The sequence below is a fragment of the Dysidea avara genome, chromosome 3 (assembly GCF_963678975.1).
Source record: "Dysidea avara chromosome 3, odDysAvar1.4, whole genome shotgun sequence".
Classification (NCBI taxonomy): domain Eukaryota; kingdom Metazoa; phylum Porifera; class Demospongiae; order Dictyoceratida; family Dysideidae; genus Dysidea; species Dysidea avara.
This window is the reverse complement of record NC_089274.1, coordinates 861,813-888,261: the sequence shown is the minus strand read 5'-3', so window position 1 is coordinate 888,261 and position 26,449 is coordinate 861,813. Positions and strand designations below refer to the sequence as shown.

Sequence of the window (26,449 nt, the reverse complement as noted above, 5' to 3'; positions counted from 1 at the left end):
GATACTAATAAACCAGTATCCAGAAAAAGGGCAGTCCCTCGTTTAGCACTGAAGGTGTCACAATCTCTCCTTAGCAACCATTAACACTTTGAACAGCCATGGCGGAGAACGTGCGAGTTGCAGTTCGAGTTCGTCCATTCGTATCCTTTCTTACTGCGGAAAATTTTGCTTTTAGACGTGTCACGTGCTACATGGCGGGAGATGTGTAGATTTCCTTGACTGCTTACAGAATGACCGTGAGAAGACACGTGATGCCACCCTTATCATATCAATGTCGGGAAGCACTACAGAGATTAAAGATCCTGCTGCTCCCAATGCTGAGCCACGCAAGTTTGCATTCGACTACAGCTACTGGTCCCACGATGGATTTGAAGAAAGGGAAGATGGTTACTTTGCCCCTGTCACACCCATCTATGCTGACCAGGTAAGTAACTGGTCCACACTATGTTATCTTGTCATTGCTCCTACTTTGTACAGCAAAAAGTATTTGATGATTTAGGTCGTGGAGTGTTGGATAACGCATGGAAGGGATACAACTGCTCTCTGTTTGCGTATGGTCAGACTGGCAGTGGCAAGTCTTACTCAATGGTTGGCTACAAGGCTAATAAAGGTGAGGATGATGATGTGGGTTGGTGTGCGTAACGTTAACACTTGTCTTGTGGGTGGTAGAGTGACCGTTTATGATAGGTGGATGATTAATTTCCTAACTTTAATTTGTAATGTCCATGTGTACTCCCTCCCTGGCAATCATACACACAAAGTGTTAGGCTTACTTGGGCGTAGTTCTGTGGAAACCTTATTTCATCAAATTCACCTGCCAAACAACTAGTAAACAAGTTACAGTGGTACATCATAAGATAATTAGAATACAATTATACTTCTCGAACACATTACCAATCATTGACCACAAGACGTTACAATCAAATACAAACTTCAACTTATGATCAGATTTTTATATAACCCAGCTAGCAGAGATCTACTCTTCATGCCTATCCAGTCAATGTCACCCAATGTACCAAATTTTGATTACAGCACCTGGCGGCCACCACTACAGTATACTGCTGGATTCTTAACGTATAAGAATCATTTCAAGGTTGTAGTCTTGTGTGTTGAGAAACATTTAAATAAATAAACTACGCTACATGTGTACATACAAACAAAATGTTGGACTACCATGTGTACCAGTAAAATCCTCCTGGGACAACAAGAGGTTGTACCATGTCTCACAGTGCGATGTGGACACCTGAAGTTCTACCTCACCTGTTATGTGAGACATGTACGGCTGGTATTTGCCTCCCACTAGGTAGGCCAGTACAATATTTCATTCTCAATTTAAGTCCTCCAACACTTACCAGCTGCTCCCTGTGGCAATTCCGTTGATGTATGTTCTGCGACTGTTCTATTAGGGATTGTACCAATCACTTGTGAACAATTGTTTGTTGGTATTGATGCTAAGAAGAGTACTGGGCAAGATATAGAGTGTCAGGTATATTACATGATAGTGTTTATGTGTCACTTGGTGTGTAACACTGTGTGTGTGTGTTCAGGTGACATTTAGCATGCTGGAGATCTACAATGAACAGGTATTATATGTAGTGTGTGTTGCACATGTGCGTAGTGTGTGTGTGTGTGTGTGTGTGTGTGTGTGAGAGAGAGAGAATGCTTACAGACCTTGTGCATGCATGTGCAGTGTGGGAGGAAAAGAAGGTGCTGCAGGAGTGGGAAAATACTTATTCCCATTCCTAAGAAAGGGAATCTTCACCATTGTGATAACTGAAGAGGAATAGCCTTACTTGTTGTAGTCAGGAAGTTAGTGGGAAGGGTTGTGTGGGATCGTTTGCAGAGTTTGAAATGTCAGGGCCTACTTTATTCCACAGACTGGACTCGACTCGACTTGATTCGTGGACTGGACTGGACTCATGGACAGCTGGAAACAGCTTTTATAAACAATAATCCAGGAATTATCCATCTCTTGCAACACCAGAGACACCACTATCGAGCTACAACTGTGCTGCTGTTGGCTCTTCCTTACAAGCATGACACTAGCACATGCACTAAATAATTTGAATACACTTACGATACATGTACTAGCAGTGATATAGCGTGATAGAGGCTATTCTTGTAGCGTAGATGTTTTCCTTTGTTGCTTTAGCACTAGTGTTACAGCTGTAGAGATGAGTTAGTAATTATTCTTAGCAGGTAGCTAGGTGGCACCACCAGGCAAGGTGATGGGGTTATGCAAATAATCTGGCTCATCACTACAACCCTAACTCTAGTGTTAAGTACTGAAACAACAAAAGAAAACAACAATAGCCTCTGTCACACTTTATCACTGCAAGTACACATGTATCGTAAGTGTATTCTAATTGGTTAGTGCATGCGCTAGTGTTATCTGACTTGTAAGGAAGAGCAGTACCAGCAGTTTTAGCTCGATAGTGGTATCTCCAGTGTTGCAAGAGATGGATAATGCCTGGATTATTGTTTAAAGCTATTTCCAGTTCAGTCCGTGTATGCGCTAGTGTCATACTTGTAAGGAAGAGCCAGCAGCAGCACAGTTGTAGCTCGATAGTGGTGTCGCCAGTGTTGCAAGAGATGGATAATTTCTGGATTATTGTTTAAAAGCTGTTTCCAGCTCAGTCTGCGAGTCCAGTCCAGTCCGCGAGTCCAGTCCAGTCCAGTCCGTGGAATAAAATAGGCCAAATGTCAGAGTTTCAGTGTGGGTTCTGGTGAGGTCGTGGATGTACTGAAACAGTGTATGATATTTATAGTGTGTCACCCATCTTCTAAGAAAGCATTTGAACTCAATACTAAGTTGTAGTTTTTTCGTGGACCTCCGGAAGGCTTACAATTCAGCTCCATGTGAGGTGAGGCAATCGTTAACTGGGCGAGATCCTTCCATAATGCTATGAAGGCCATAGTTAGAATTGATGAAATGCTGCTTGATGACTTCGATGTTTCTGAACAATCGTACAATGGCTCCAAACCCAGCATTATTACAGAGAGATGGCTTGATAAGGTCAGAGGTGTGGGTATGTAATTGCTGCACAAGTCTAACCAACTAGAGCCATCAGGAAGAAACATCTATATAAGGAGAGAATTTGCTGATGAGGTGGTGCTTTTGGCATGCTCAAGGTAGGGTGTGGCTGCTGCTACTCAAGCTGAGCTAGTTCACTTGGGCTGATGGTGAGTTTCTGTACAACTCAAGTTTCTGGTGGCTTGGTGTGATGTGACTGAGAAAGACAAGATGCCACTTGTGATGGGCAGCAACACCATTGAATATGTTAGTGAGTTATGGCTCATTGATTGCTGACAGTGGGAGGTTGGATGTTGAAGTTGGATGTTGAGGTTGAGAAGAGAATTGCAAGTGCTTCGAATACTTCGGAGCACTTGCAATTGGAGCGCTTCCTGTTTTTTGATGAGTCCCATCTATCCATTGCCACAAAGAGATGTGTGTATGAAGCTTGTGTGTTGTCTGTACTACTTGATGGTAGTGAGTGCTGGGTGTCCCTTAAGAAATAAACTAAACTGCTTTCATCACAGGTGTCTTAAAATTATATCGGGTATTACTATCATGCAGTGTGGTGTTCTCATGTGCTTCTCATTAAGGCAAACATGCAATGTACAATAATTATCTAATTATCAAAGTGAACCTATTACAAAGCATGTATGACCTATTACAGATTGTGTGTGCTTATGCCACACCCCCCCCCTCCCCCCAGCCCTCTCTTAAGCTCATTAGAACCACAGACAATCAGGTGGCCTGGTTTCTGTTCCAGTTTGTAACTATGTCTGCATTCTGTGGCCTTCGCTTATTTCATTTGGTGGAACTGTGGTTAACACAGGTTCTGGTGGAGGCTGATCTCTTTTATCTGTCCTTTGATTCAAATGTTTTCATACTGTATTTCATCTTAGAAGTCCCATAGGTGTAGGATCTTGGATGGTCAGAACTGAACTGGTTCATGTTCTGATGCCACCAAGACTGGGACATCAACATCCAAAGGTTCTTGATCTTTCACTCTGTGTTGTTGGTCATACTACTTCTTCTGTTGTTGCTGATACTCCTCTGTCTCTTAGTTCTCAGCACCACTGTGCTACATCTTCATCCACATTAAAATCATCTCGGCAATCTATCACACTATCAAAAGAGAAATTGGGATGAGCAACAATGATGTTTTAATGTGGGAAATCTGTCATTACTTCAGCTTTAACTTGTGATCTGTCCCAGTTATTCTTTACAATTTCTTCTATTGACAACTCACACATTGTTAAGGCTTGCAATTTATTCTAGACATGAAAGTGATTTAAAATAGGACGATGCTGTTTATCAGCTTTTCTTCAGTTCTTGCTGCTACCTTGCCAGTTAATAAATTGACTTTAAATCCTTCAAAGTGTCTATATCTGTAGCCATTTTGGTGGCAATACCATGTAATACATTGTTGACCTACCAGATTATATACTTCGCCACTTAGCATTATTATCACAATAGAATTGTATACCTGTCTCTGACAAGCTCTCAGAGTTAGCTATTATGTCCAGCATTGTTGTAAGCTACTCTATTATACAGTCTTAAGATAGTAGACTCTTTCTTCTCCAACAATAGTCTCGACACTTAAACCATAGATGCTTAAACACATCCTCGAGGGTAGCATTTAGTGCCGTTCAGGTCGCAGTCTACATTTACAGACATGGGTTCGCATCCCACTTGGTGGTGTTCTCACATGATTATCATTAAAGCACCACACATGCAATGTACAATCATTATCTAATTGTCAAAGTGAACCTATTACAAAGTATTCATGCCATATTATATATTGTGTGTGCTTGATAGTCTTATGCCACATGCAGCAACGGCAGGAACGTATTACATCAGCAGTGTTGAGAGAGCAGTAGAAACCATGGAGACTAAAGTGGCTTGGGCACTTGTCTAAGATTCCCGATTACTGCTTCCCTAAGATTTGTCTCTGGCTGGTTGTCTCATTCCCATCCATTTTGTGAACCTAGAAAACAACGGAGAGATGTTATAAAGGGTGATCTGCAGTCTGCGGGAATGAGTGATGGTTGATGTTATTGTCAAGCTCAGGATGGAAAAGTGGAGGGGCCATGCCCAGTCAGCCACCAAAGAATGTAGTGTGTAATGGGAGCTTTAGAAGAGAGTGTAATAAAACATGTCACAAATGTACTGTGGAGATATCCAGGAGCAGGGTGGTGCTGTGCGGTGTCAACTTTGTATCTGAATGCTTGCCCCAACTACCAATTACTGAAATAGCGAAGTTACCATTACACTTCATTTTTAGCTATGTTCAGCCTGTTACAAATGAAGAACACTAGGAGAAGAACTTCTGCAATTAACCCTGTCACAATGGAAAACTACCCATCTAATGTAGGGAAGCTATCAGGTGGTGCTACTGCTAATCGATACCTTACGCTGTCAGCAAAGATATATGAGACACAAAGGAGGACACTACTGCAGTATACCAAAAGCACTGGTAGGGCTGATGCAACAAAAAAAATCAAGCCTGTAGCCTTTGCCATTATCAAGTTATGTTTGTCTGAAGGCATCAGTCTTTCAGGGCAGTCAGTCAAAGACAATCAGTGGAAAATTCTACATAAAAGATTTTTAAAATTTTGTAGCAACTTATTGGAAGTGTTTCAGGTCATACTGAAGGAACTTTTGGGCTTGGTTATACCTAACCAATACTGCCAAGGTGTAGCTGGTTTTAGGGTGACATTTTTGTCAGAAAAGCCCATCCCTAATATACAGTACTATCATACTGTATGATATTGAAATGTCCCATCAAAATTTTATTTATCAAATTATTTGATTGTCCGATTCACTCATGTCAAATATGTACAGTACATGCCCAATATGGGACTAACACTTTAGCATACATTGCAATTGTGGTCTGGTGAATTTTGAACTGGTTTAAATTTCTAACAAACTCAACATGTACCAGTCTTTGAATGACTAACTAACAGATATACACTTGTTAGGTGAGGGACCTGCTCAGTCCTCATGTTCAGAAGGGAGGCCTCAAGGTCCGGCAACATCAGTCCAAAGGCTTCTATGGTACAGTAGCTAGCTACCGTCCAGTGGGGAAACTTTAGTGGAAGGAAAAGTTGATTACTTAGCTTTTATTGACAGATATCCCACAATCACTTTAGTCTCTAAACACTCAGTTTTGTAGTATCAATGTTTGACACATGTAATGAGTTCATAGAGATTTGTTAACTTTTTCTTCCGTCAAAGTGTTTCCTACCGTGCAGTAGTTGATGTTGCACACATGTTGAGCCCCTCCCCTTTTTCTGCAGTGGAGAACCTTATGTCAGTAGCAGTGAAAGATTACAAGGACATTGAGGGGAGGATGAATGAAGGGACTAAGAACAGAACTGTCGCCTCAACTAATATGAACGCCACTAGCAGGTATGGATCACATTATTATTATTAGCACTTTACAGTGACCAGCACTGAAGGTCTGACAGTAACATGTGCTGCAGCCTTAGGATTACCTAACCTACAAGGACTAGACCTAGTGACTTGACTTACTGACTGAACTGACTGAATAAGGTGTAACAGAAAAGGGGCCAAAGTAAGGAAAAAAAATCCCTCCAACCCCAGGATTCGAACTGCAGGTCACCTAATGTCTAGAAGATCTACTGTAGTTCATGCAGCACTAATTTTTCAATGTAGATAATCACTTTCCCATGGTCCCATTTGCATTAGTGTACACACATTTAGACCCCTGAAATCAGGACACCTCACTAATAAGGACACCTTGATAATCAGGACGCTTGTCCATGGTCCCATTAGTACTCAAATAAAAGCCTGGACTTCTATTTAGTATAGTGGTGTAGCCCCCAAAATTAGCCACACTTTTGCATAAAAGCATGAAACTTTCCACATAAATAGTATTCCTCAAAACATGTGTTTTTTGATATAGTGCCACATAGATTTGACCTTTGGTGACCTTTATGGCCATTTTAACTTTGGAATGAAATCACCTATTAACTTCAAATAAAAACAAAGTTGTTTCATTCAGCAAGATATTGGACCATGTTTTAGTATGGTCCATATTGGGACCATGTTTTAGTGAGTTAATTAATGCCTCAGGGTGATAAAGACTGAGATGATCAAATTTCTGGGAAAAAATGGCCATAAAGGTCAAATCTGCAATGGCACTATATCAAAACATGCATGTCATGGGGAGTACTACTTATGTGGAAAGTTTCATGCTTTTATGAAAAAGTGCATGATTTTGCACACGTACTCACTTGGACCACTCACAGATTACTTGTAGGCCAAATGTGTTATCCCCAATACTGGCCAAATGGGCCATTTGGCAATGTTGGGGGTAATGCATTACTTATGTAACGAGTCATGTAAGTATATGTAATAGGACGGATGGCTGTGGTATTTGGGATTAATAGTGCAAGCATTGTAAACAGGAAGGAGTAAAATAGTGCGAGGCGAAGCCGAGCACTATTTCCTTCCTGTTTACAATGCGAGAACTATTAATCCCAAATACCACAGCTATCCGTCCTATTGCAAATTAATCCGATAACCATAGCAACTGTTACTAGGCAACGGAAATTCAAAAAATAACCATTGCAAAAGACCAATCACACTTAGTAACCGTTGCCTGGCAACCGTTGCTATGGTCTCAAAATGACTTTTACCTTAGCAACGGTTACCTAGCAACCGTTGCTAAGCAACCACATTGTGTCATACCTTGGAGGCATATATCACTATGGTGACAATAGTTGTCAAATCGGACATTTACTTCTAATATAAACACACCACACTATTTTAGCCAATCAAATTAGTATTACAGATATTTGTCAAGGGACCTTGACAAACAAGTGTAATACTAATTCTATTGGCTAATCGCTTGACGTATTTCAATATAATACGTCAAGCTGCTATTGAGAGTATTATACAGTAACACATTCAGTTGTTGGATTAAATAATCCAACAACTACGTCCAAGCTGCTATTGAGAGTATTATACAGTAACACATTCAGTTGTTGGATATATTTCAATATAATACGTCAAGCTGCTATTGAGAGTATTATACAGTAACACATTCAGTTGTTGGATTATCTGCTATTGAGAGTATTATACAGTAACACATTCAGTTGTTGGATTAAATAATCCAACAACTGAATATGTTACTGTATAATACTCTCAATAGCAGCTTGACGTATTATATTGAAATATATCCAACAACTGAATGTGTTACTGTATAATACTCTCAATAGCAGCTTGACGTATTATATTGAAATACGTCAAGCGATTAGCCAATAGAATTAGTATTACACTTGTTTGTCAAGGTCCCTTGACAAAAAGCTATAATACTAATTTGATATAGTGTAGTGTGTTTATATTAGAAGTAAATGTCCGATTTGACAACTATTGTTACCATAGTGATAGATGCCCCCAAGGTATGACATAATATGGTTGTTAAGCAACGGTTGCTAGGGTAAAAGTCATTTTGAGACCATAGCAACGGTTGCCAGGCAACGGTTGCTAAGTGTGATTGGACTTTTGCAGTGGTTATTTTTTGAATTTCTGTTGCCTGGTAACAGTTGCTATGGTTGTCGGATTAATTTGCAATAGGACGGATGGTTGTGGTATTTGGGATTAATAGTTCTCGCATTGTAAACAGGAAGGAAATAGTGCTCGGCTTTGCCTCGCACTATTTTACTCCTTCCTGTGTACAATGCTCGCACTATTAATCCCAAATACCACAGCCATCCATCCTATTACATATACTAATACAACATCAATATCGTGTCCTGTAGAAAAACTCCAATAGCAGCTTGTGGTATATACTACAGCAAACTAGCCAATAGAATCAGTATATCACTTGTACATTTGATATACGCATCTGATTGGCTAGAAATTTTTGATAGTGTTTAGTTGTTTTACCAGTTAGGCATGTCTGACTTGACAACTAGTGGTACCATAGTAACCAATACCTGTAACCTAGCAACAACATTGTTGCTTAGCAACGCATAGCAACCGTTGCTATGTAACCACTAGTAATTTTTAAAATGATTTTGACACCTAAGCAACCACCAAAAATCATGTAACCAAAGTCAGGCTTACATTTTGTTGCCTAGCAACAGTTGTTATGAATTGTTGGACCAATTTTCAAGAAGATTACAGGCTGCAACACATGTGCATACTCCTTGAGCACACTAATCACAAGGAATTACTTACCAGTACTAATAATGGTGTAAAAACATTTAAAATTGCTGTTGCTGCTTCCAAGTGGGAGACGAGATGTTGTATTAACATATTATACTACAGATATCATGGTATTCGAAATATATACCAAAAGATATACAAACTTAGAAAAGATGTTATAGCGCGAGGCCCTCGCACTATGGCACCCTTTCCTAAATATGTATATCTTTTGTTGTGCTATATATGTAATAGTTATACCATGGCTGTGAGGGATTTTGCTGATATATACACCCAAAGCCCGAGGGCTGCGGGTGTATATGTCAGCAAAATCCCAAGCAGCCATGGTACAAGTAATATATATCACTTGGGGTGCACTCACCTAATAGGTGAAAGAACTAACGAGAACTCATCCCGTTTGTTTTATACAGTAGCATCTGAAGATCGATTGTGGTTTTAATAGCGTGGGCTAATAGCCATCAAAACGTTGTCCATACGTTAAAACGTCATTAATACATTACTATGCTTCAACACGCAATGTTACAGGTTTTTGCAATTGAATTCGGCGACTTTGCAATTGAATTCGTCCCGTTTGCAATTGAGTTCGTCGCTTTTGCAATTGAATTCGTCCCGTTTGCAATTGAATTCGTCCCGTTTGCAATTGAATTCGTCGCTTTTGCAATTGAATTCGTCCCGTTTGCAATTGAATTCGTCGCTTTTGCAATTGAATTCGTCGCTTTTGCAATTGAATTCGTCCCGTTTGCAATTGAATTCGTCGCTTTTGCAATTGAATTCGTCGCTTTTGCAGTTAAATTCGTCCATAACAAGAATGGCAGCTGGAGCAAACATGAAAACATGATGTAGCAGCTGCTACAAGAACTTGTTCAAGTACAACAGTAGTAAACAACTCTTTATAAGGCAATAATTCTTCCTCTACAGCCTCTCCAACAACATTCCAAACTCTACTACGCCATTCGCGATGGGTAACTTGTCAGACAGCTATCAACTTCGCGTACTACCAGCTTCAATTACCTTCTAGTGTCTCAAGTGTAACTCTCCAAGGCATAAATAGTTCATCTCTTAATGAACGGGTTGGTTTCTTGGAGCCGTTTTGTTTATGACGAATTGTAATGCAAACGCGACGAATTGCATTGCAAAACCGACTAATTCAACTGCAAAAGCGACGAATTCAATTGCAAAACCGACGAATTCAATTGCAAACGGGACGAATTCAATTGCAATACCAACGAATTCAATTGCAATACCGACGAATTCAATTGCAAACGGGACGAATTCAATTGCAAAGGCGACGAATTCAATTGCAAAAACCTGTAGAAAACTTGCGATTGTGGGATGGAGTTTACATTGTTATCATTTTTGTACTAAGTTAAGCCAACTAACTTCGCTATTGGGACAGTAAGTTATTATATTAAGTTAAGTACTTAGAACTGTAAGTTACTAACCTATTTCAACGTAGCAGTAGTAGCTTTGCTGTTCCATGGTCTGTTCAAAGACTGATACGCGGTGGGTAGAAATGCGCATCCACGATTGCCCAAACAATTATTTTGTGCCTTCATTATCCTTTAGTAACAACCAACTACTCTATCTTAGCCTATGTACTAAGCTTAGCAACCTCTACAAAACCGAGTCCCACAATATAAAGTTCTATGTCGCTCAATATAACGAGTCAAAGTGCATCGATTCTTTGAACTGGCTGGGTATCAAAGTCATTGGCAAACCGCTTTCCCATGATATTGCCCGGGCAATATGCGAGTTAAACACCGAGTGGCACCTTTGAATGCCCACGTTAAAGTGGTATATATGTATGTATATATAAGTTATGTACCACTCTGCGTGGGCAGTTCAAAGGCACCGCCAGTGCCATAATTTGTATATTGCACTGCTGCAGACCGCAGCGAGTGCATTATAACTTATAACGCACTGGTTGCGGTTTTGTAGACCACAACGAGTGCATTATAAGTTATAATGCACCGACCGCAGATATTGCACTGGCTGCGGTTTTGTGCAGCATAGCACAAGTGCCGGTGGCCAAGACCACTACGACACCTCACCTAATAGGTGGAAAGACACTTCACAGATCACTCGAATTCTTTTATAGCCCGACATGTAAAGGTCGATTGTGGGCCATAACGTCACCAATATGTATAATGTTTACAAGCAGCCAATGGCGATCGAAAAAGCCAACGCGGGTGGCCACAACTCTAGTCTACATATATATAAACGTACTTATACACCTTACTAGTCTGGTGCCATCTTATCCCAGATTAAACTGTAGTCCACTTCGACAATGACTCAATAAAACAAATATATTCTAAATAATACTAATCTTTATGTTCGATTGTGGGAACCAGTTTTGTCATGCCACCAGATTCGAGTTTAGCCAGTGTGAATAGTAAGAAATAGACTAGTATCGTTTAGTAGTTAGATTTTGTTTACTTAAACTGTCTATTTAGCTGCTTTTTTTCGCTCGAGAGAATCACTATGGTGATTAGTCTGGTGCTTAGTCTGGTGCTTAGTCTGGTGCTTAGTCTATATGGCACACTGGCATGCTGAGCACTACATGATGAGAGTCGAACAGCGAATGCAGGTTAGTGATATAACCCATAGCGTACTAGCTTTCAATATCTCAGGTGGCTGCAGTACTGCAGGGGAACGTCATCGCAACGTCTGGCTTGGTTACCCACAATCGATGTTAGAAACCTGGCCTTTATAAGTGTTACAGCTGTCTTGTGAGACTCTTCCCACCTATTAGGTGAGTGGTACATAACAGTTATACAACGTGCACTCGTGCTCTGCCTGTATAAACGCACTTGCCTTCGGGCCTGACGGCCCTCAGGCTCGTGCGTTTATATCAGGCAGAGCACTCGTGGCCGTTGTATAACTATACAATGTACCACTCCGTGTGGGCAGTTCAAAGGCACCGCCAGTGCCATAATTTGTATATTGCACTGCTGCAGACCACAGCGATTGCATTATAACTTATAACGCACTGGTTGCGGTTTTGTAGACCACAACGAGTGCATTATAAGTTATAATGCACCGACCGCAGTGCAGTATACAGATATTGCACTGGCTGTGGTTTTGTGCAGCATAGCACAAGTGCCGGTGGCGAAGACCACTACGACACCTCACCTAATAGGTGGAAAGACACTTCACAGATCACTCGAATTCTTTTATAGCCTGACATGTAAAGGTCGATTGTGGGCCATAACGTCACCAATACGTATAATGTTTACAAGCAGCCAATGGCGATTGAAAAAGCCAACGCGGGTGGCCACAACTCTAGTCTACATATATAAACGTACTTATACACCTTACTAGTCTGGTGCCATCTTAGCCCAGATTAAACTGTAGTCCACTTCGACAATGACTCAATAAAACAAATATATTCTAAATAATACTAACCTTTATGTTCGATTGTGGGAACCAGTTTTGTCATGCCACCAGATTCGAGTTTAGCCAGTGTAAATAGTAAGAATTAGACTAGTATCGTTTAGTAGTTAGGTTTTGTTTACTTAAACCGTTTATTTAGCTGCTTTTTTTTGCTCAAGAGAATCACTATGGCGATTAGTCTGGTGATTAGTCTGGTGCTTAGTCTATATGGCACGCTGGCATGCTGAGCACTACATGATGAGAGTCGAACAGCGAATGCAGGTTAGTGATATAACCCATAGTGCACTAGCTTTCAATATCTCAGGTGGCTGCAGTACTGCAGGAGGAACATTATTGCAACGTCCGGCTTGGTTACCCACAATCGATGTTAGAAACCTGGCCTTTATAAGTGTTACAGCTGTCTTGTGAGACTCTCCCCACCTATTAGGTGAGTGGTACATAACAGTTATACAACGTGCACTCGTGCTCTGCCTGTACAAACACACTTGCCTTCGGGCCTAACGGCCCTCAGGCTCGTGCGTTTATATCAGGCAGAGCACTCGTGGCTGTTGTATAACTATATAATATGTGGAGTCTGAAATTTATAAACCCCTGTAGCACGCGAGTGAAGCGAGGGTGCTATACTAAGGGCCTGAGGGTTTATAAATTTTGTAGACTCCGCATTGTGCCCGTATAACTGCTTTAGACTCTATTTCACATTACACTCAGATTACTTACCTCATCCACGGCTGTTTCTGCTGTAGGCTCGGCAAAAGTGGCTTGTTTTCTTGCAATAATACTAGCACCATGGCAACTATGCATACTCATGCAACAAAATAAGCACCCTTGTTACATCACTGCACATGAACAATGCATACTGATTGGATAAACCTAGATTTTGAGCATATGTTGTATTGTGCCTGAAGGCGTGGAGTATATGAGACTTATTACCCACCCAAAACTGGTGGTGGTAGGGCTCAGATGTGGGGGTCTGGGGGCTCCCAGATACTGACAAGGTTTTAATTTTACAATGCTTGAAATTTAATGAAACTTACTGTTTAAAACCTAATATTTTGCAGAGTTTCTGAGTGATGCTCACCAGCACTTAATATGTCATGTTTTCATCAATAGTTATGTAGTTAGATTGGTCTACTGAATCTTTATGATTAGGTTCAAGTATTTAACTAGTCATGATCGATTCTTTGCTTCTTCATAACTACTTGGCATTTCTGCTTCATTATCACTATACATTACCATCACCTATATCCTCTTCTGCCGGTATGCTCTGTAGTCTTGGAAGGTTTACTGCTATGTTAGTAACAGGAGTGGAGAACATTACTCTAACTTAACAGAACAGTCTCTAGCTAAGTTGGAGGAGGGGGGGCAAAGTCATATGGGGTGGCTAACATTCAGGAAATATCTAAGAATCATTAACTGCACTTCAGTGTATAAATCACAATATTAGGGCATATATGTCTCACAGGAAAATTTTGAAGGTTGAATTTGCAAACAATTTCAATGATGCGTATGTACATGAATACAGTATTCCTCATGACTGTCATTACAAGTAGATGAAAGGCCTTTGAACTACACACATAAACTTGTAAAGATACATCTCGTATTGCAGATAGGTTTGGATCCTAAAAACACGGAACTAGCATATTGTTTAATGTTTCAACTGAATGTTTTATTAGAGTATCTCAGTCTTATGCTCTCAAAAATACTTGTGATCCTCGAGTTTTACTGCAAGAATATAGTGAAAGTATCAGTTAGCAGATGAATCTGCCCTTTTATTTGAGACCAGGAATTTGTTTTGGCTAGGTCCGACTAATGTCCAACATTTAATAGAATTCAAGTCATGGTAGAACACCATTATTGAAATAATTTATGTACAACCTTTATACTGACAATAATACAGTGTGTTGACTACATTGTAGTGAAGGTATAAATGATTGAAACTGTTTTGTGGTTCATATCGTGCACATGCTTGGACCACTCACATGATAACTTGTAGACACCTCAAACGGCTCTAAACTTAAGGTTTAAGAAACAGCAGCAGCAAGCAAAGAATAATGGTAACAACGTGGGTTATTTGGGCCAGGCGTTTATTATTCCAAATGTGCTGCCTGGCTTACAATTGAGACAATGGCGATATTGAATATGACTTTTACAGATTTATACCCCTGAAATCAGTAGTGCACCTTTAGTAGTATCCCATCATGTCAGAATAGAAGATTTCTACTCACTTATACTGATGGAGTCTGGTATGTGCCACCCAACCTCCCCCTTCACAAAATGTAAGGTTGTGATGAAATACTAAATCATTTCTAATGCTGAAATTCGGCGATAGCCAATTATTGCATGCCGATGTCACACATTGGTAACACCATGTTTTTGTCCAATTTGAAGAGCAATCATCTGACAACTAGCAGTTACATACACTGGGTAATTGAAATGATATGGTATTTTGTACTCCTTACTTTTTGTGAAGGGACAGACTAGGGTGACGTTTGTGCATTTTGTAAGTGTTATTGTGGAGTAAGTCCCTGCTAATTTTTAAGTAAAGAGAATTCATACAATACAATGCCCCTTGGTTACTGCAATTGTTGCACTGGTTGCATTAATAGAATGTTTTAATGCAAGTATGAATTTAAGTGTTACTGGATATTTCTATTCCATTTAATGATCATCAGCCGAGCCCACACAATTGTAGCCATTCAGTTTGTTCAGAAGACAAAGGATGAGCGAGGAAAGGGACTTCAAAAAACATCCATTGTTAATCTTGTTGACTTGGCTGGAAGGTAACATACTAAGGTGATGCTCACTAATAAGAAATAGTTGTTATGTAGTGAACGTGCTGATGCTACCGGGGCAACTGGTGCCCGGCTACAGGAAGGGTCGGCAATCAACAAATCATTATCAACACTTGGCAATGTCATCAAGGCTCTGGCTGAAGATTCTGATGGGAAGAAGAAAGTAGTTGTCCCTTATAGGGACTCTGTCCTGACTAAACTGCTGAAGAATGCACTGGGAGGGAACTCTAAGACTATAATGGTGAGTAGTAGCTGCTAATGTAGTCAGGAAATTTTGGCCAACAATTATCTGTGCAACAAAAATATTTTCTTTTAAAACTGTTTTCTCAAGTGTCAGTTCAATGTTGCTATAGTGCATAGCAGGTAGTGGGGAGTATTAATAATTGTATGAAACTAGTCAATTAACATGTAATAAGACGTCATAATAGAAAACAATTTTGTTACCATTTGTACTTTCAATACGTCAAGTGACTCCTTTTGTTATCAAAAGGATAAACATGATGTCAAAAAGATCAAAATAGTCACTTATTATATAAACAAGTTGTTTCATTTTGTAGTTAATGTAGACACTTACATAATCCAGACACTTAGTTAAGGTCCCAAAGTATCCCTTTCTACATAAGCTGACCTGGAAAATCAGGACACCTTGATAATCAGGACACCTTGATAATCAGGACACCTTGATAATCAGGACACCTTGATAATCAGGACACCTTGATAATCAGGACACCTTGATAATCAGGACACCTTGATAATCAGGATACTATTGGTTGGTCCCGAGGTACATGTTAGACTGTGGGGAAGCATCCTGTACAGGCTTATGCCTTTTGTGTGACCCCTATCATTGACAAAAATTGATAATAAATAAATAAATAGACTGTATGTGTTTCCCGCCGCAGATAGCTGCACTCAGTCCAGCAGACATTAACTATGAAGAGACATTGTCAACATTACGATTCGGTTAGTATGTCTGTATCACTGTTACCCCCATCTCATGGACACACCACAGCTGACCGAGCAAAGACTATTAAGACTACGGCCATCATTAACGAGAGTGAGACTGATAAACTGATACGTCACTTGCGAGAGGAGAACGCCAGGTTGATGGAAATGATAAAGAATGGACAAATCTCCTTCACTGCTCCTGTCGGCATGTCTGATGAAGGTGGGTGGTCGGTAGGGCAAAAGTACTGAGGGTAACAGGTGTGATGTTTATTGTTTGAGGGTAATAACAGTGTAACAATCTTCTCAGGTGATGGCATTTCAAATGTCTCCAACCTCCCCAAGTCCCAAACTCTCCATTATAAAATATGGTATCTGACCTGACCAGAAATAGTACATAGTGGAGTTGTTAGAGTGGCATTGATCATTTCACACAAGTCTCTTCATAGGAAATGCTTGACTATTATTGTACAGTGTTATTTTTACTCAACTCAATGATGTGATGCTTCCACCTAGTCATGGTTAAACCACTCTAGTTTTGGTGATATAATTTCTAACTTGTTGTTGCCAAAGAGATTTAGTGAATGGGTTAGTCAGCTGTAAATCATATGTCTCTTTAATGTTTTCTCTCACACTTTACCATGTGAGCTATACGGCAAGTTGGGAAATGATGAATATACAATTACTCAAATAGAGCAGTTGCCTTCGTGTGACAATCAATCCTTTGCTCTTAGAAGTATATTCCACACAGTGAAGGATTATCAATTCCTCTGTTCTAGTTATCAGTAGGAATATATTTCATACTACAGAGAGAGCTCGTATGAAGAAGGAGATGGAGGAAGAGTTAGCTCGGTCACTGGAGCAGAATCGACAGGAAATGGCTAACATGGAAACTTCATGGCACCAGAGACTCCAGGAGTCTGAGCAGAAGATCAAAATTGTAAGGTGGACAATGTTGTGTCATATTAATTGTCACCATTGCAGAGAGAAAAAGAAGAACTAAAGAGAGAAGAAGCTTGCAAGACTATACCACACTTCTGGAATCTTAATGAAGACCCTCAACTGACTAGTATGATCATGCATTTCTGTCCCCCAGGCAAGAGTAGGGTGGGCAATAAGAAGGCTAACCCTCCAGCACAGATACAACTGAATGGCTTGAGGTATTGTACCCATATATGGAAATATGTTTTAAGCTAAACAATACACAGCAACTAGGAACCAGTGTTTACTATACAATGTTTAACATGCTCAATATTTCTGCCTTAGTATACAACAAGAACATGCAGTTGTTGATAATCAGTCATCAACCACCATCTTGTTGCGGCCATGTGTTGGTGCAAGGATACTGGTTAATGGTGATCCCATCACTGGTCAAGTGACATTACATCATAATGACAGGTATTTGTGTAGTACGTTGAGCTGACAAAGACTAACTTCTAATAATTGTGAAATTGTGAAGAGCAGATTTGGTTCCAGTGCAAGATTACTACTTATAAGCCATATAAGGAAATGTATAGCTGAAACTTCCAAGTGCTGTTTCTCAAATTTAAGATATTTTAAAATTTCAACCCTTAATTGTGTTATTCCATTTCATGAGCTATTTTAATTTTTTGCTTGAGGTATCAGTTTAGTAGGAACATACTATAAAGGTGTGGGTCAGCCACACCCACTTTATGATAACATTACTTGCAGGGTGTTATTTGGCTCCAATCACTTGTATGTATTCCACCATCCTCAAGAAGTGTCCCATTTCATTGAGAGTGGCGAGCAACCAAAGCCGGTAACATACGATGCTGCTCAAGGAGAGATTGCAGAGGGGGCAGGATTTGACATGAAGACTGAGGGAAAGAGCAAAGGTCACTTTATGTGCTTATGCAGTTTATTAGTACAAGCAAGAGTTCATAATATATAAATATATATATTATGAACTCTTGGTACAAGTCTCCTAACACTGCTAAAAGCTGTACCCAATATATCAATTACTTGTCATAACATGGAACATGTACCCAGCATAACCGTTATCTGCATTTACGAGATTTACCAGTTCCATTAGTAGATGATTATTTGATGAAGTATGAAGCTTTAAGCAGTAGTGTAAAATTGCTAAATGCTAGACTCCTGAGTGTTGCAGAAATTATGAAGTCTAAATTTCACGAATGAAATGAACTCTTTGCTTTATAACACATTATGTAAATGCCACGAAAGTTTAAGAGATTTAGAGACATCTCAAGTTTTATAGTTAAGCCATTCATTACAAGATGTTGTGTACATGATAGTGATGTTAAGACTGGTATGAGCTGTGGTCACTCTGCTCTTGCAGATGACATTTTATTACAAGAAGATCTCGTAGAGCTGATGCCAATGGTGCTAGAGGCAAATGCCATCAGTGAAGAGCTCAATAAAAAGATGTTCTTTGAGATAGCACTGGTCTCACCTCAAGCTAGAGGCCTTAAGGATGGTCGTACTGAGGTGAGCTTGATGTGAGTGTAGTTTATGCGATCCATCTCATGGGAGGTTGGTCACCCTTTGTGTGTCTTTACTCACATACACAAGAAGTATCCTGTGATTTATAACAGGGAGTCAGAAACATGTATCTAAATCTTGAGGAATGCAGGAAAAATATCCCATACCCAGCTGTGACTTGATCCTCAGCACTGGATAACGTAGTGCTTACTTCTTACAATTCACACATTAGAATACTTAGTATTGATACCGGGTCCATTTTTTCCTAATCAATCAAAGTGATGTCCTAAACAATGTTTCATTGGTTGTACAAAAGTCAATCTGTATGTTACAAGTTTACTTACAATGTTCTCCATATTAATAATATTGTTGTGTATTAAGGACACTCTACTACTGGCAACAGGTAGTGTCACCAGTTGGCTGGTATTTCTTTCTATTGTCATTTGGTCACTTTTCCTGACTAAATGACAAGGTGACTGGAAAGATTAATGAGTCCATACAATTTCACATCTGAAAGAGAATAACATCTTCTACATTTAGTAAATCACTTTTTGATATGGACGGTTTCAGTGTCAAGCCATTTTAACTAGTCGAAGTGCTTGTGTTGCTAAATCTTCTTACATATAATCAGTAAGGATGTTCACACCAAAACTAGCTAGTCTGAAGTGTCTACAATGAAGAGGTCTCCTAGTACACAATACACGATGTCTAGTTATCCATTTACAATGAGAGAGACAAGCCCTACACTGTATGGTGATGACGTTTAATGATGCTCGGTAAGGTAACACTACTGTAGAGAGTATTAACTGATCATTGTTGACTGTATCATGTTACGACACAGTTACCAATAGAAACCTGTCATGTGACATTGCTATGTGGAGATGACATTCCAACAGTGGGAGGAGTTGCGTGCGTACCGGAAGGAACACTGTGAAGCTAGCTGTAGTATGTAGGGGTGTTCTTGAAATCAAGACATTTGTTAGTGTGTCAAGAAGCCGATGGAACCTAGTAGGAACTGAGTTATTACTACTGCAATCTCTTTCCATATGAGACAAGTTTTACAGTTTAACTGCTGTCAGGCCACATGGCATACCCACCCCAGGCAGACATTATTTAAGTCTTTTCATGTGCTTTTCACAAATTACCATATCATGTCCTAATTAATAGCCGGGGGTGCTACTGTATAGTAAGCTTGTCCTGATTAATAGCCGGGGGTGCTACTGTACAGTAAGCTCATGAACACATTAACATTTACTAGTGACAACTATAGAGTGGGTTTTGAGTCAGATTTGGTATTAATAATAATCTGAGCTTTATTTTAGGGGATATAATAAATTTTTATAGAGCTAGCTCTAGGTGGTAAAATTGTATTTGGAAGTATCTCTAATCTCATTGTTCTATTAATAATCTTTTATTCCCTTATTTGAGATGGTGCACGAAATCTCCTGCAGGTTTTGTATGGCTTCTGTACAGGGTGTATATGTGATGTCTGGTTGCTGTGGTAACGGGAGATTTATTATTTCTCACAATGTATGTAAGAACATAATTATGTGGAAGGTAATAAAAATGTTTGTTACATGGCATGTCACAATTAGTGACATCCTTCACTACTGCACAACATTATAGTAGTAGTATTAGTATGTTTGATAGGTCCAAGTTTTGGCACTCAAAACCAAGGAAAATTCCCCTAACCAGTTCTGTTAAAATCCATTCGAACTTTTGTCCTCCATATTTCTTGACATATTACCAAACTCATGGCTCTAATCCATTCTGCAGGTGAAGGTAAAGATGCGAAGCTTAGAAAATGACAATTGGTGGATGTTCTCTCGTAACCAATTCCTCGACCGCAAGTACAAGATGCAAGAAATGTACCAGAACCACATGGAGGGTGATGATGTCACCAATGTGGGTCAGGTGAGTTGCATGTGATACTGTACATGTAGTTGGGTGAGGTGATGAACTTCTTTTGGATGCTGTACAGAGTGACCTGCTAGCTATAATCAGTTAATTATTTGCTTCTAGCTATTTAACATTTTTGTGCTGTCAATTTTAGCGTTTTTGTTAAAGTAGTCAACCATATTTGTAGCTGACACCTATTATGTGCATTGAAGATGTAGTCCTCCCCAAATATCAGTTACCTTGTAGAGCAAGATGCCTAAGTAAGGAAGTTGTGCATTATGTTGGTCAGTGGAGAAGAGATCACTAAATCTTTCAAATTGTCCAGTTTACTGAAGGTCACTGATCAAAGGATAACACATGTTCACGCTTAATTTATTTTATATGTGTAGAGTATTTACAATGTTACTACAATAGGCTGCCACATGTCCAATGCATCGTGATAATAATTACCATATATGGAGAACCTTGGGTAAGATTTTGTTTTATCCTCTAGTGATGCCACTAATCAAGAAATGCAGGATTCTGATTGGTTTAATGTTAATACAGGGGTGTATCGAGGCATCACATGATCTGTGTTGTCTCATGTGATCTTCATTATGTTATGTACAGGGGGACGACCCCTTCTGGGCGGCAGCTGGTGATGTGTTGATTGGAACTGTACGTGTGTACCTTCAGAGCCTCTGCTACATGGTGAGCACCTTTTAGAATCTAATGTATGACTAAGAATTTTAAAGGCTAATTCATGTTGCCTTGAAAGTGTAAAGTTCTCAGGTAAATTACGAGACAGTTGCATCTAATTTCCTACTTAACTATTTACTACAGCTAGCAACTCTGTCTTGTTGTCAAGGCTAGAGGGCAGTGTTTAGGGAAGTTAGATATTTGCTCTCAATCACTTATGTACTTACTCTTCACATACCTAACCCCCATAAGTTTGTACACCACATTACTGAACATGTCTCCTTGTCAGATTGAGTTTGAAGAGAAGTTGGCTATTACTGATTACAAGGGCAACGAGGTCGGACATTTGGAGGTGTGTTCAGGATACCATAAACCCAAAAATGTTCAAGTGAAGTAAATTTTTTGTGTGTTCATGGACTGGGCAAGTTGTCAAAAGGTTCATTGTGATGGCAGAAGTGCTGCCATTGAGAATGACAAAATGTGTCGAATTGTCATGAAAATTTGCTCATGTGAACATTTCTGGATTTATGGTAATTGGGGGTGGGGCTGGGTTGCATATTTAGCCAATCAGGTTGAAGTATTACCATGTAATCCGGATGGTACAATGATCAGTGATGATGATGACCCGTTTGTGGAAGACCCCTCTGAATTGGTGAGAAATCATTGGAAGATATACTCTAGATCACATGATCTATAGGTTGGCAAAAGTATAAACTTTCTAATAAGGATCAAGGAAGCCGTAGGACTACCATCCAAGTTCAGTAAGGTATGCACATGCAGCATAGTGAGCCACGCCTACTAATTTCCTACAGAATTTACACTGCAAATACAAGTTTTATTTGGACAAGGAAGAGACTGTGACAAAGAGCATTTCAGGGACCACTAATCCCAACTTCAGCTTCTCTAAACACTACTCTATACATCCAGTAACACAACAAGTAAGGATTCTTCTTGAATTTTGTGATCATAAGAAAGCCGAAGCCTTTCATAGTTGGAAGCAAGTAGTTTCCGTCAATAGGTTTTACTATTTAAACTAAGTGGCATATTTATAACTAAAATTATTTTACTCCTCAACAGAAATACACACTTAAGGAATAATTTACATGTCCGGTTCTGAGCACAGCTTAAAAATAGCAATATTAGTTAGGATATGTCCATGTCACAGTTTATAGTATTATAAAGAACTCATTGTGAACAAGTGTAGACAGTGATGATGTAACATTGCTGTATCAGTAACTTGTGTCATATCTTGTTATTGTGACTTCACAACCATCACCTACCCTCAGATAAGCAAAAGATAACTTACCAGCTATGGGAAGATATCAAGCTGGAGTTTCTTCTTTGTGATAGCTAGAAAATCCAGTTACTAGTTACACCTAACATATACTTCTCGTTGCTCTGACAACCATAATACACTAACTTATTTGGATGGTGTAGTTGCTGGGATATATACTTGTCATTATACCATCTGTATTACAGTAATTTTTAACTTTAACATAGAAATGATTTTCCTGGTTATCAAACTTCTTGTGATCTTGTAGTTCAATCCCAAAAATTAATATTGGTAGTCTCTTGGTATGTTCAAAAAGTTCCAGGGGGTTACCCCTGAATGTTCATGGGTAACTCTCAGGTTTCTGGTTACGAGGAGACAAATGTTATATACAGGGTTATCGTCTGAAAGTGTCAGCCTCATCTACTAAAAGAGCTTTGTGGGATAAAATTTGTTGAATACTTGAATCACTGTGACTGATTGTTTGGAGGGAAAAGTTCTCCATTGGCACCAGTTTTTTTGTCCAGTGGTGCATGAATGACTGTTTGCATCAACTACTTGATGTGGTCACTATAATGAGGTGGTCTAATAAGGTGATTACTAAGTTATGTACATCTTATTCTCCCTCAGTTTATCGACTATCTAGCTCTTCAGCCATTAGTGATAGAGCTACATGGCAGACTTGCTCAGGAGAAGTCATTGACTCCTTCTGGTCTGACCACTAGTGAGTTAATGAAACAGAAAAACTCTCGTGCTAACAATTCATCATTGATTGTTAACCCAAGCTTTAAGGTGAGGGCGTGTATAGTACTCATGCGTTACTAATGTGATGTGGACACACCCCACAGGACGACGATGAGAGGCATCGTATGTCATGTGAGCTAAGTGCCATCACAAGAAAGGCCAACAGATTAGAGAAGAAATTGGTATGGTCACTATGGTAGAGAGAAATGGTTTTGTTTTTTTCAAGAGTATAACTTAACAAACTCTCCAAGTAGTAGACAGTAAGCTGGCTTGGCACGTACCATATCATTGTTACTTCATTAACAAATAGTCCAATAGTGTCTGTTATACAGAGGTAGCTTCCTATTATTAAACTTTTTTTTGTGCTAGAAAAAGCTAAAAGCCTTGATCGATCAAGCATCTAGTAAAAATCAAGATTCAGTCAAGGTACCATTGATAACATGATGATACATTATAACATGTACATCACTCAGGTGACTGAGTTACGCAAGGTTTTGTCATCCGACCTGCCAACATTGAAGACACTAGCCAAGACAATTCAACTGGCACAGTCTGGTGGTCGCCGTAGCAGCAGTGGCAATGTGCAGAGTAGTGCCTGTAGTCTCATGTGATTCAGCATCATAATCACATGATCTCCAGCAATTTTAACCCGATCACTTACACAACACAACTTCACAGGTGTATAATATGTGCAGTTAATTATTTTATTAATAACCAACGTATGAGGTAGTGGAAATGAAACTTCCCCACATCCACGTAATTCAATAAACTACCGGTAGGCTTTGAACAACTATGATCAAAGCATGTAAACAAGTGACGTAGAGCGAAACCATATAGGAAATGTAGGCGAGCCACTGATATAAAGAGCGAGCAGGCAATCGACGTATCAATTCTGTTTTATAGCATTTGTAGAGAACCGGTTTATGTGGTAATGTCTGTGCACGGTAGAAAGATGAACTCCGTCGGATCAGATTCTGACAGTAAGTGTATGTGTATGTAGGACAGCGGCGTAGCCTTTGTGAATATCAGGGCTTCAGCTGTCCTCCCTAGGTTCCAGTGCTTGCATGGCATGTTGTGATCCTTTTACCAGGGCCTAGCTGCGTGGTAGGCTAGACCATGGGTTGGCTACGTGTTGGAAATAATGTAATGAAGCAGCAAGTGTTTTATACTGTTTCTTTTTTTTGCAGTTTCTTGTGACGGTCAATTCAGACCTCCACAAAGCGACACAACTGACTCAACTAGTTCATCAGAAGCGTTTAGATTTGAAAACAAGTGCAGTTTGGCTAACGACCTTTCTTTCCTAGCCATGATGCCGGAGTATTGCGACGTGACGTTCCTTGTTGGCGAAAATCAGCAACCGATGTGCGGAGTAAAGGCTATCCTGGCATCTCGTAGTAGGTAATGGACAAAGTGTTGTGATGTGGGTAGTATGGGAACACCAGCTGCTGTACTGCTACACTGCATTTAAGGGTCTTCCTTGTTTCCCTATTACCGATATGGGTTTTGGCGCGAAGTGACGTTTTTTGGCCTCCTGGTCTATTAGCCAATAAGCAACTTGTTTGTACTACAGTACAATGTTGGTGCTTCGTTTTCAATGAGAGGCTAACAAACTGCATAACTCCCCACTGGCCTGTAAACAATGTAACTTGTTGATATTTGAGGTATACACCATCAGTACACACATTAAGATTGTGGTGTGTTTGCAGTGTGGACTAATGGGTTTTTCAGTGACTAGCAGTGTTCTCCCCTCAAATGGTTTTTGTACAGCTCATTCCATTGCCATATGGCATGTGATATTAACAAATTTACTTCCTTTGATCTAGCTAATGTTACATGATTATTGCTGACCCATACACTTTATCTGTTGACTTAACATAGTGAAGCCATATGTATGATGTAATTATTGTTTATCTTATAACACTACAGGACCTTCAAGAACATGTTTTATGGCGATAGCAAAGACACTAAGAAGCCAGTTAAGAAGGCGTCAAAGAAAGGAAAGTCACCAAAATCAGATAGCAAAGAGAGCACTTATGTTGTACCAGAGTTTGAACCGACTGTGTTCAAGGAATTGTTACAATATGCTCACTGTGGCTCAGTGGTGTTAGAAGCACGTACTTTGCTAGGACTAACTAACGCTGCCGATCATTATGGACTAGATGATCTGAAGGTTGCCTGCAGAGGATTCCTGGACAAATGTCTGAGCAATGATACAGTAGTGTCACTTTTGTCGTCAGCTGAGAAGTATATCCAGTACAAGGCCACTAGAATTCTTGTGCAGAAGATTTTTGAGTTTATTGATCAAAATGCTGAAGAGATCCTTGGGCAGAAGAACTTCTTAGTGCTGCCTCAACACATTGTGCGTCTGGTCCTGGCCAGAGATGAACTAAAAGCTTCAGAGACAACTAAGTTTGTAGCAGCCTACCAGTGGGTTGTCCGCCATTGTCAAGAAAACTCACAAGTGGCATACCAAGAGGCATTCGAGCCTTTCGCTGAGGTTATTGAATTTCACAACATTCCTGTAGCAGAATTGATGCGGCTTGTAAAGCCATCAAAGTGTGTCAGTGATAGTGTTGTACTAAATGCTCTAGCCTATCAGGCAGATCCTAATGCTGTTGATGCTAGTAAGTACCGTATTAAGCAGAGAAGTGGAGGAGCAAAACAACGAAGTGCTACATTCTCTTCGCCACGTCTTCGTAGTGTCAGCTCAGCTGGTAACCCTTACCGATGTGACAGTGCTGGGAGCTACCTATCTCATTACAAACTGTCCAGCTCAACAATAAGATCACATGAGGCAGTATCGGACACAGATGGAACACCAGAGAGAGATGTCTTTGGTTACACAAATGGAAATGACGATTCTAAAGATGATGGAAGTAACACAAGTGATGAACGCTGCCTGACTAGTCCATCAGATGCCAGCAGTATCAGAAGTGGTAGTAGTGAATCACTGGGAACTTTTAGCAGACAGAAATTAACTAACCAGTCAAACATTTCCATCAAATCAGCACCACATCTAGCAGCACCCAATGCCATACTCTGTACTGAATTATAACACTCAAC

General features: G+C 39.8%; 2 protein-coding genes across 5 annotated transcripts; both read left to right on the top strand.

Moving 5' to 3' along the window:
• The first annotated feature begins 2 nt into the window (after positions 1-2).
• LOC136248712 (kinesin-like protein KIF28P) lies at positions 3-25,453 on the top strand. Of its 4 annotated transcripts, XM_066040491.1 has the most exons (27): positions 3-140; positions 230-424; positions 478-610; positions 1,407-1,486; positions 1,548-1,583; positions 5,992-6,067; positions 6,310-6,421; positions 15,271-15,378; positions 15,427-15,631; positions 16,290-16,350; positions 16,400-16,555; positions 17,142-17,272; positions 17,317-17,492; positions 17,599-17,730; positions 18,025-18,188; positions 18,653-18,801; positions 20,572-20,709; positions 21,304-21,384; positions 21,662-21,724; positions 21,944-22,024; positions 22,070-22,138; positions 22,185-22,310; positions 23,273-23,434; positions 23,491-23,568; positions 23,756-23,812; positions 23,860-24,064; positions 24,574-24,711. In XM_066040491.1, exons 1-26 carry the CDS (start codon positions 99-101, stop codon positions 23,995-23,997), a joined length of 2,949 nt encoding a protein of 982 aa, XP_065896563.1. In that variant the 5' UTR covers positions 3-98; the 3' UTR covers positions 23,998-24,064; positions 24,574-24,711. The 4 variants fall into 4 exon arrangements, with proteins under 4 accessions (XP_065896563.1, XP_065896564.1, XP_065896566.1 ...); XM_066040492.1 differs by lacking the exons at positions 23,756-23,812; positions 23,860-24,064 and adding an exon at positions 25,313-25,453 and having other exon boundaries at positions 24,574-24,784; XM_066040493.1 differs by lacking the exons at positions 3-140; positions 230-424; positions 478-610 and adding an exon at positions 1,167-1,303 and having other exon boundaries at positions 1,356-1,486.
• On the top strand, positions 24,696-26,441 carry LOC136251631 (serine-enriched protein-like). The gene is made up of 2 exons (XM_066044087.1): positions 24,696-24,784; positions 25,313-26,441. Exons 1-2 carry the CDS (start codon positions 24,696-24,698, stop codon positions 26,439-26,441), a joined length of 1,218 nt encoding a protein of 405 aa, XP_065900159.1.
• The last annotated feature ends 8 nt before the right edge of the window (positions 26,442-26,449 follow it).

Coding starts and splice junctions, on each gene's coding strand:
- LOC136248712 (XM_066040491.1), top strand. CDS start 99: ATGGCGGAGAACGTGCGAGTTGCAGTTCGAGTTCGTCCATTC. Junction 1,584..5,991: donor TGGAGATCTACAATGAACAG/GTATTATATGTA, acceptor TACACTTGTTAG/GTGAGGGACCTGCTCAGTCC. Junction 17,731..18,024: donor ACATTACATCATAATGACAG/GTATTTGTGTAG, acceptor CATTACTTGCAG/GGTGTTATTTGGCTCCAATC.
- LOC136251631 (XM_066044087.1), top strand. CDS start 24,696: ATGCCGGAGTATTGCGACGTGACGTTCCTTGTTGGCGAAAATCAGCAA. Junction 24,785..25,312: donor ATCCTGGCATCTCGTAGTAG/GTAATGGACAAA, acceptor ATAACACTACAG/GACCTTCAAGAACATGTTTT.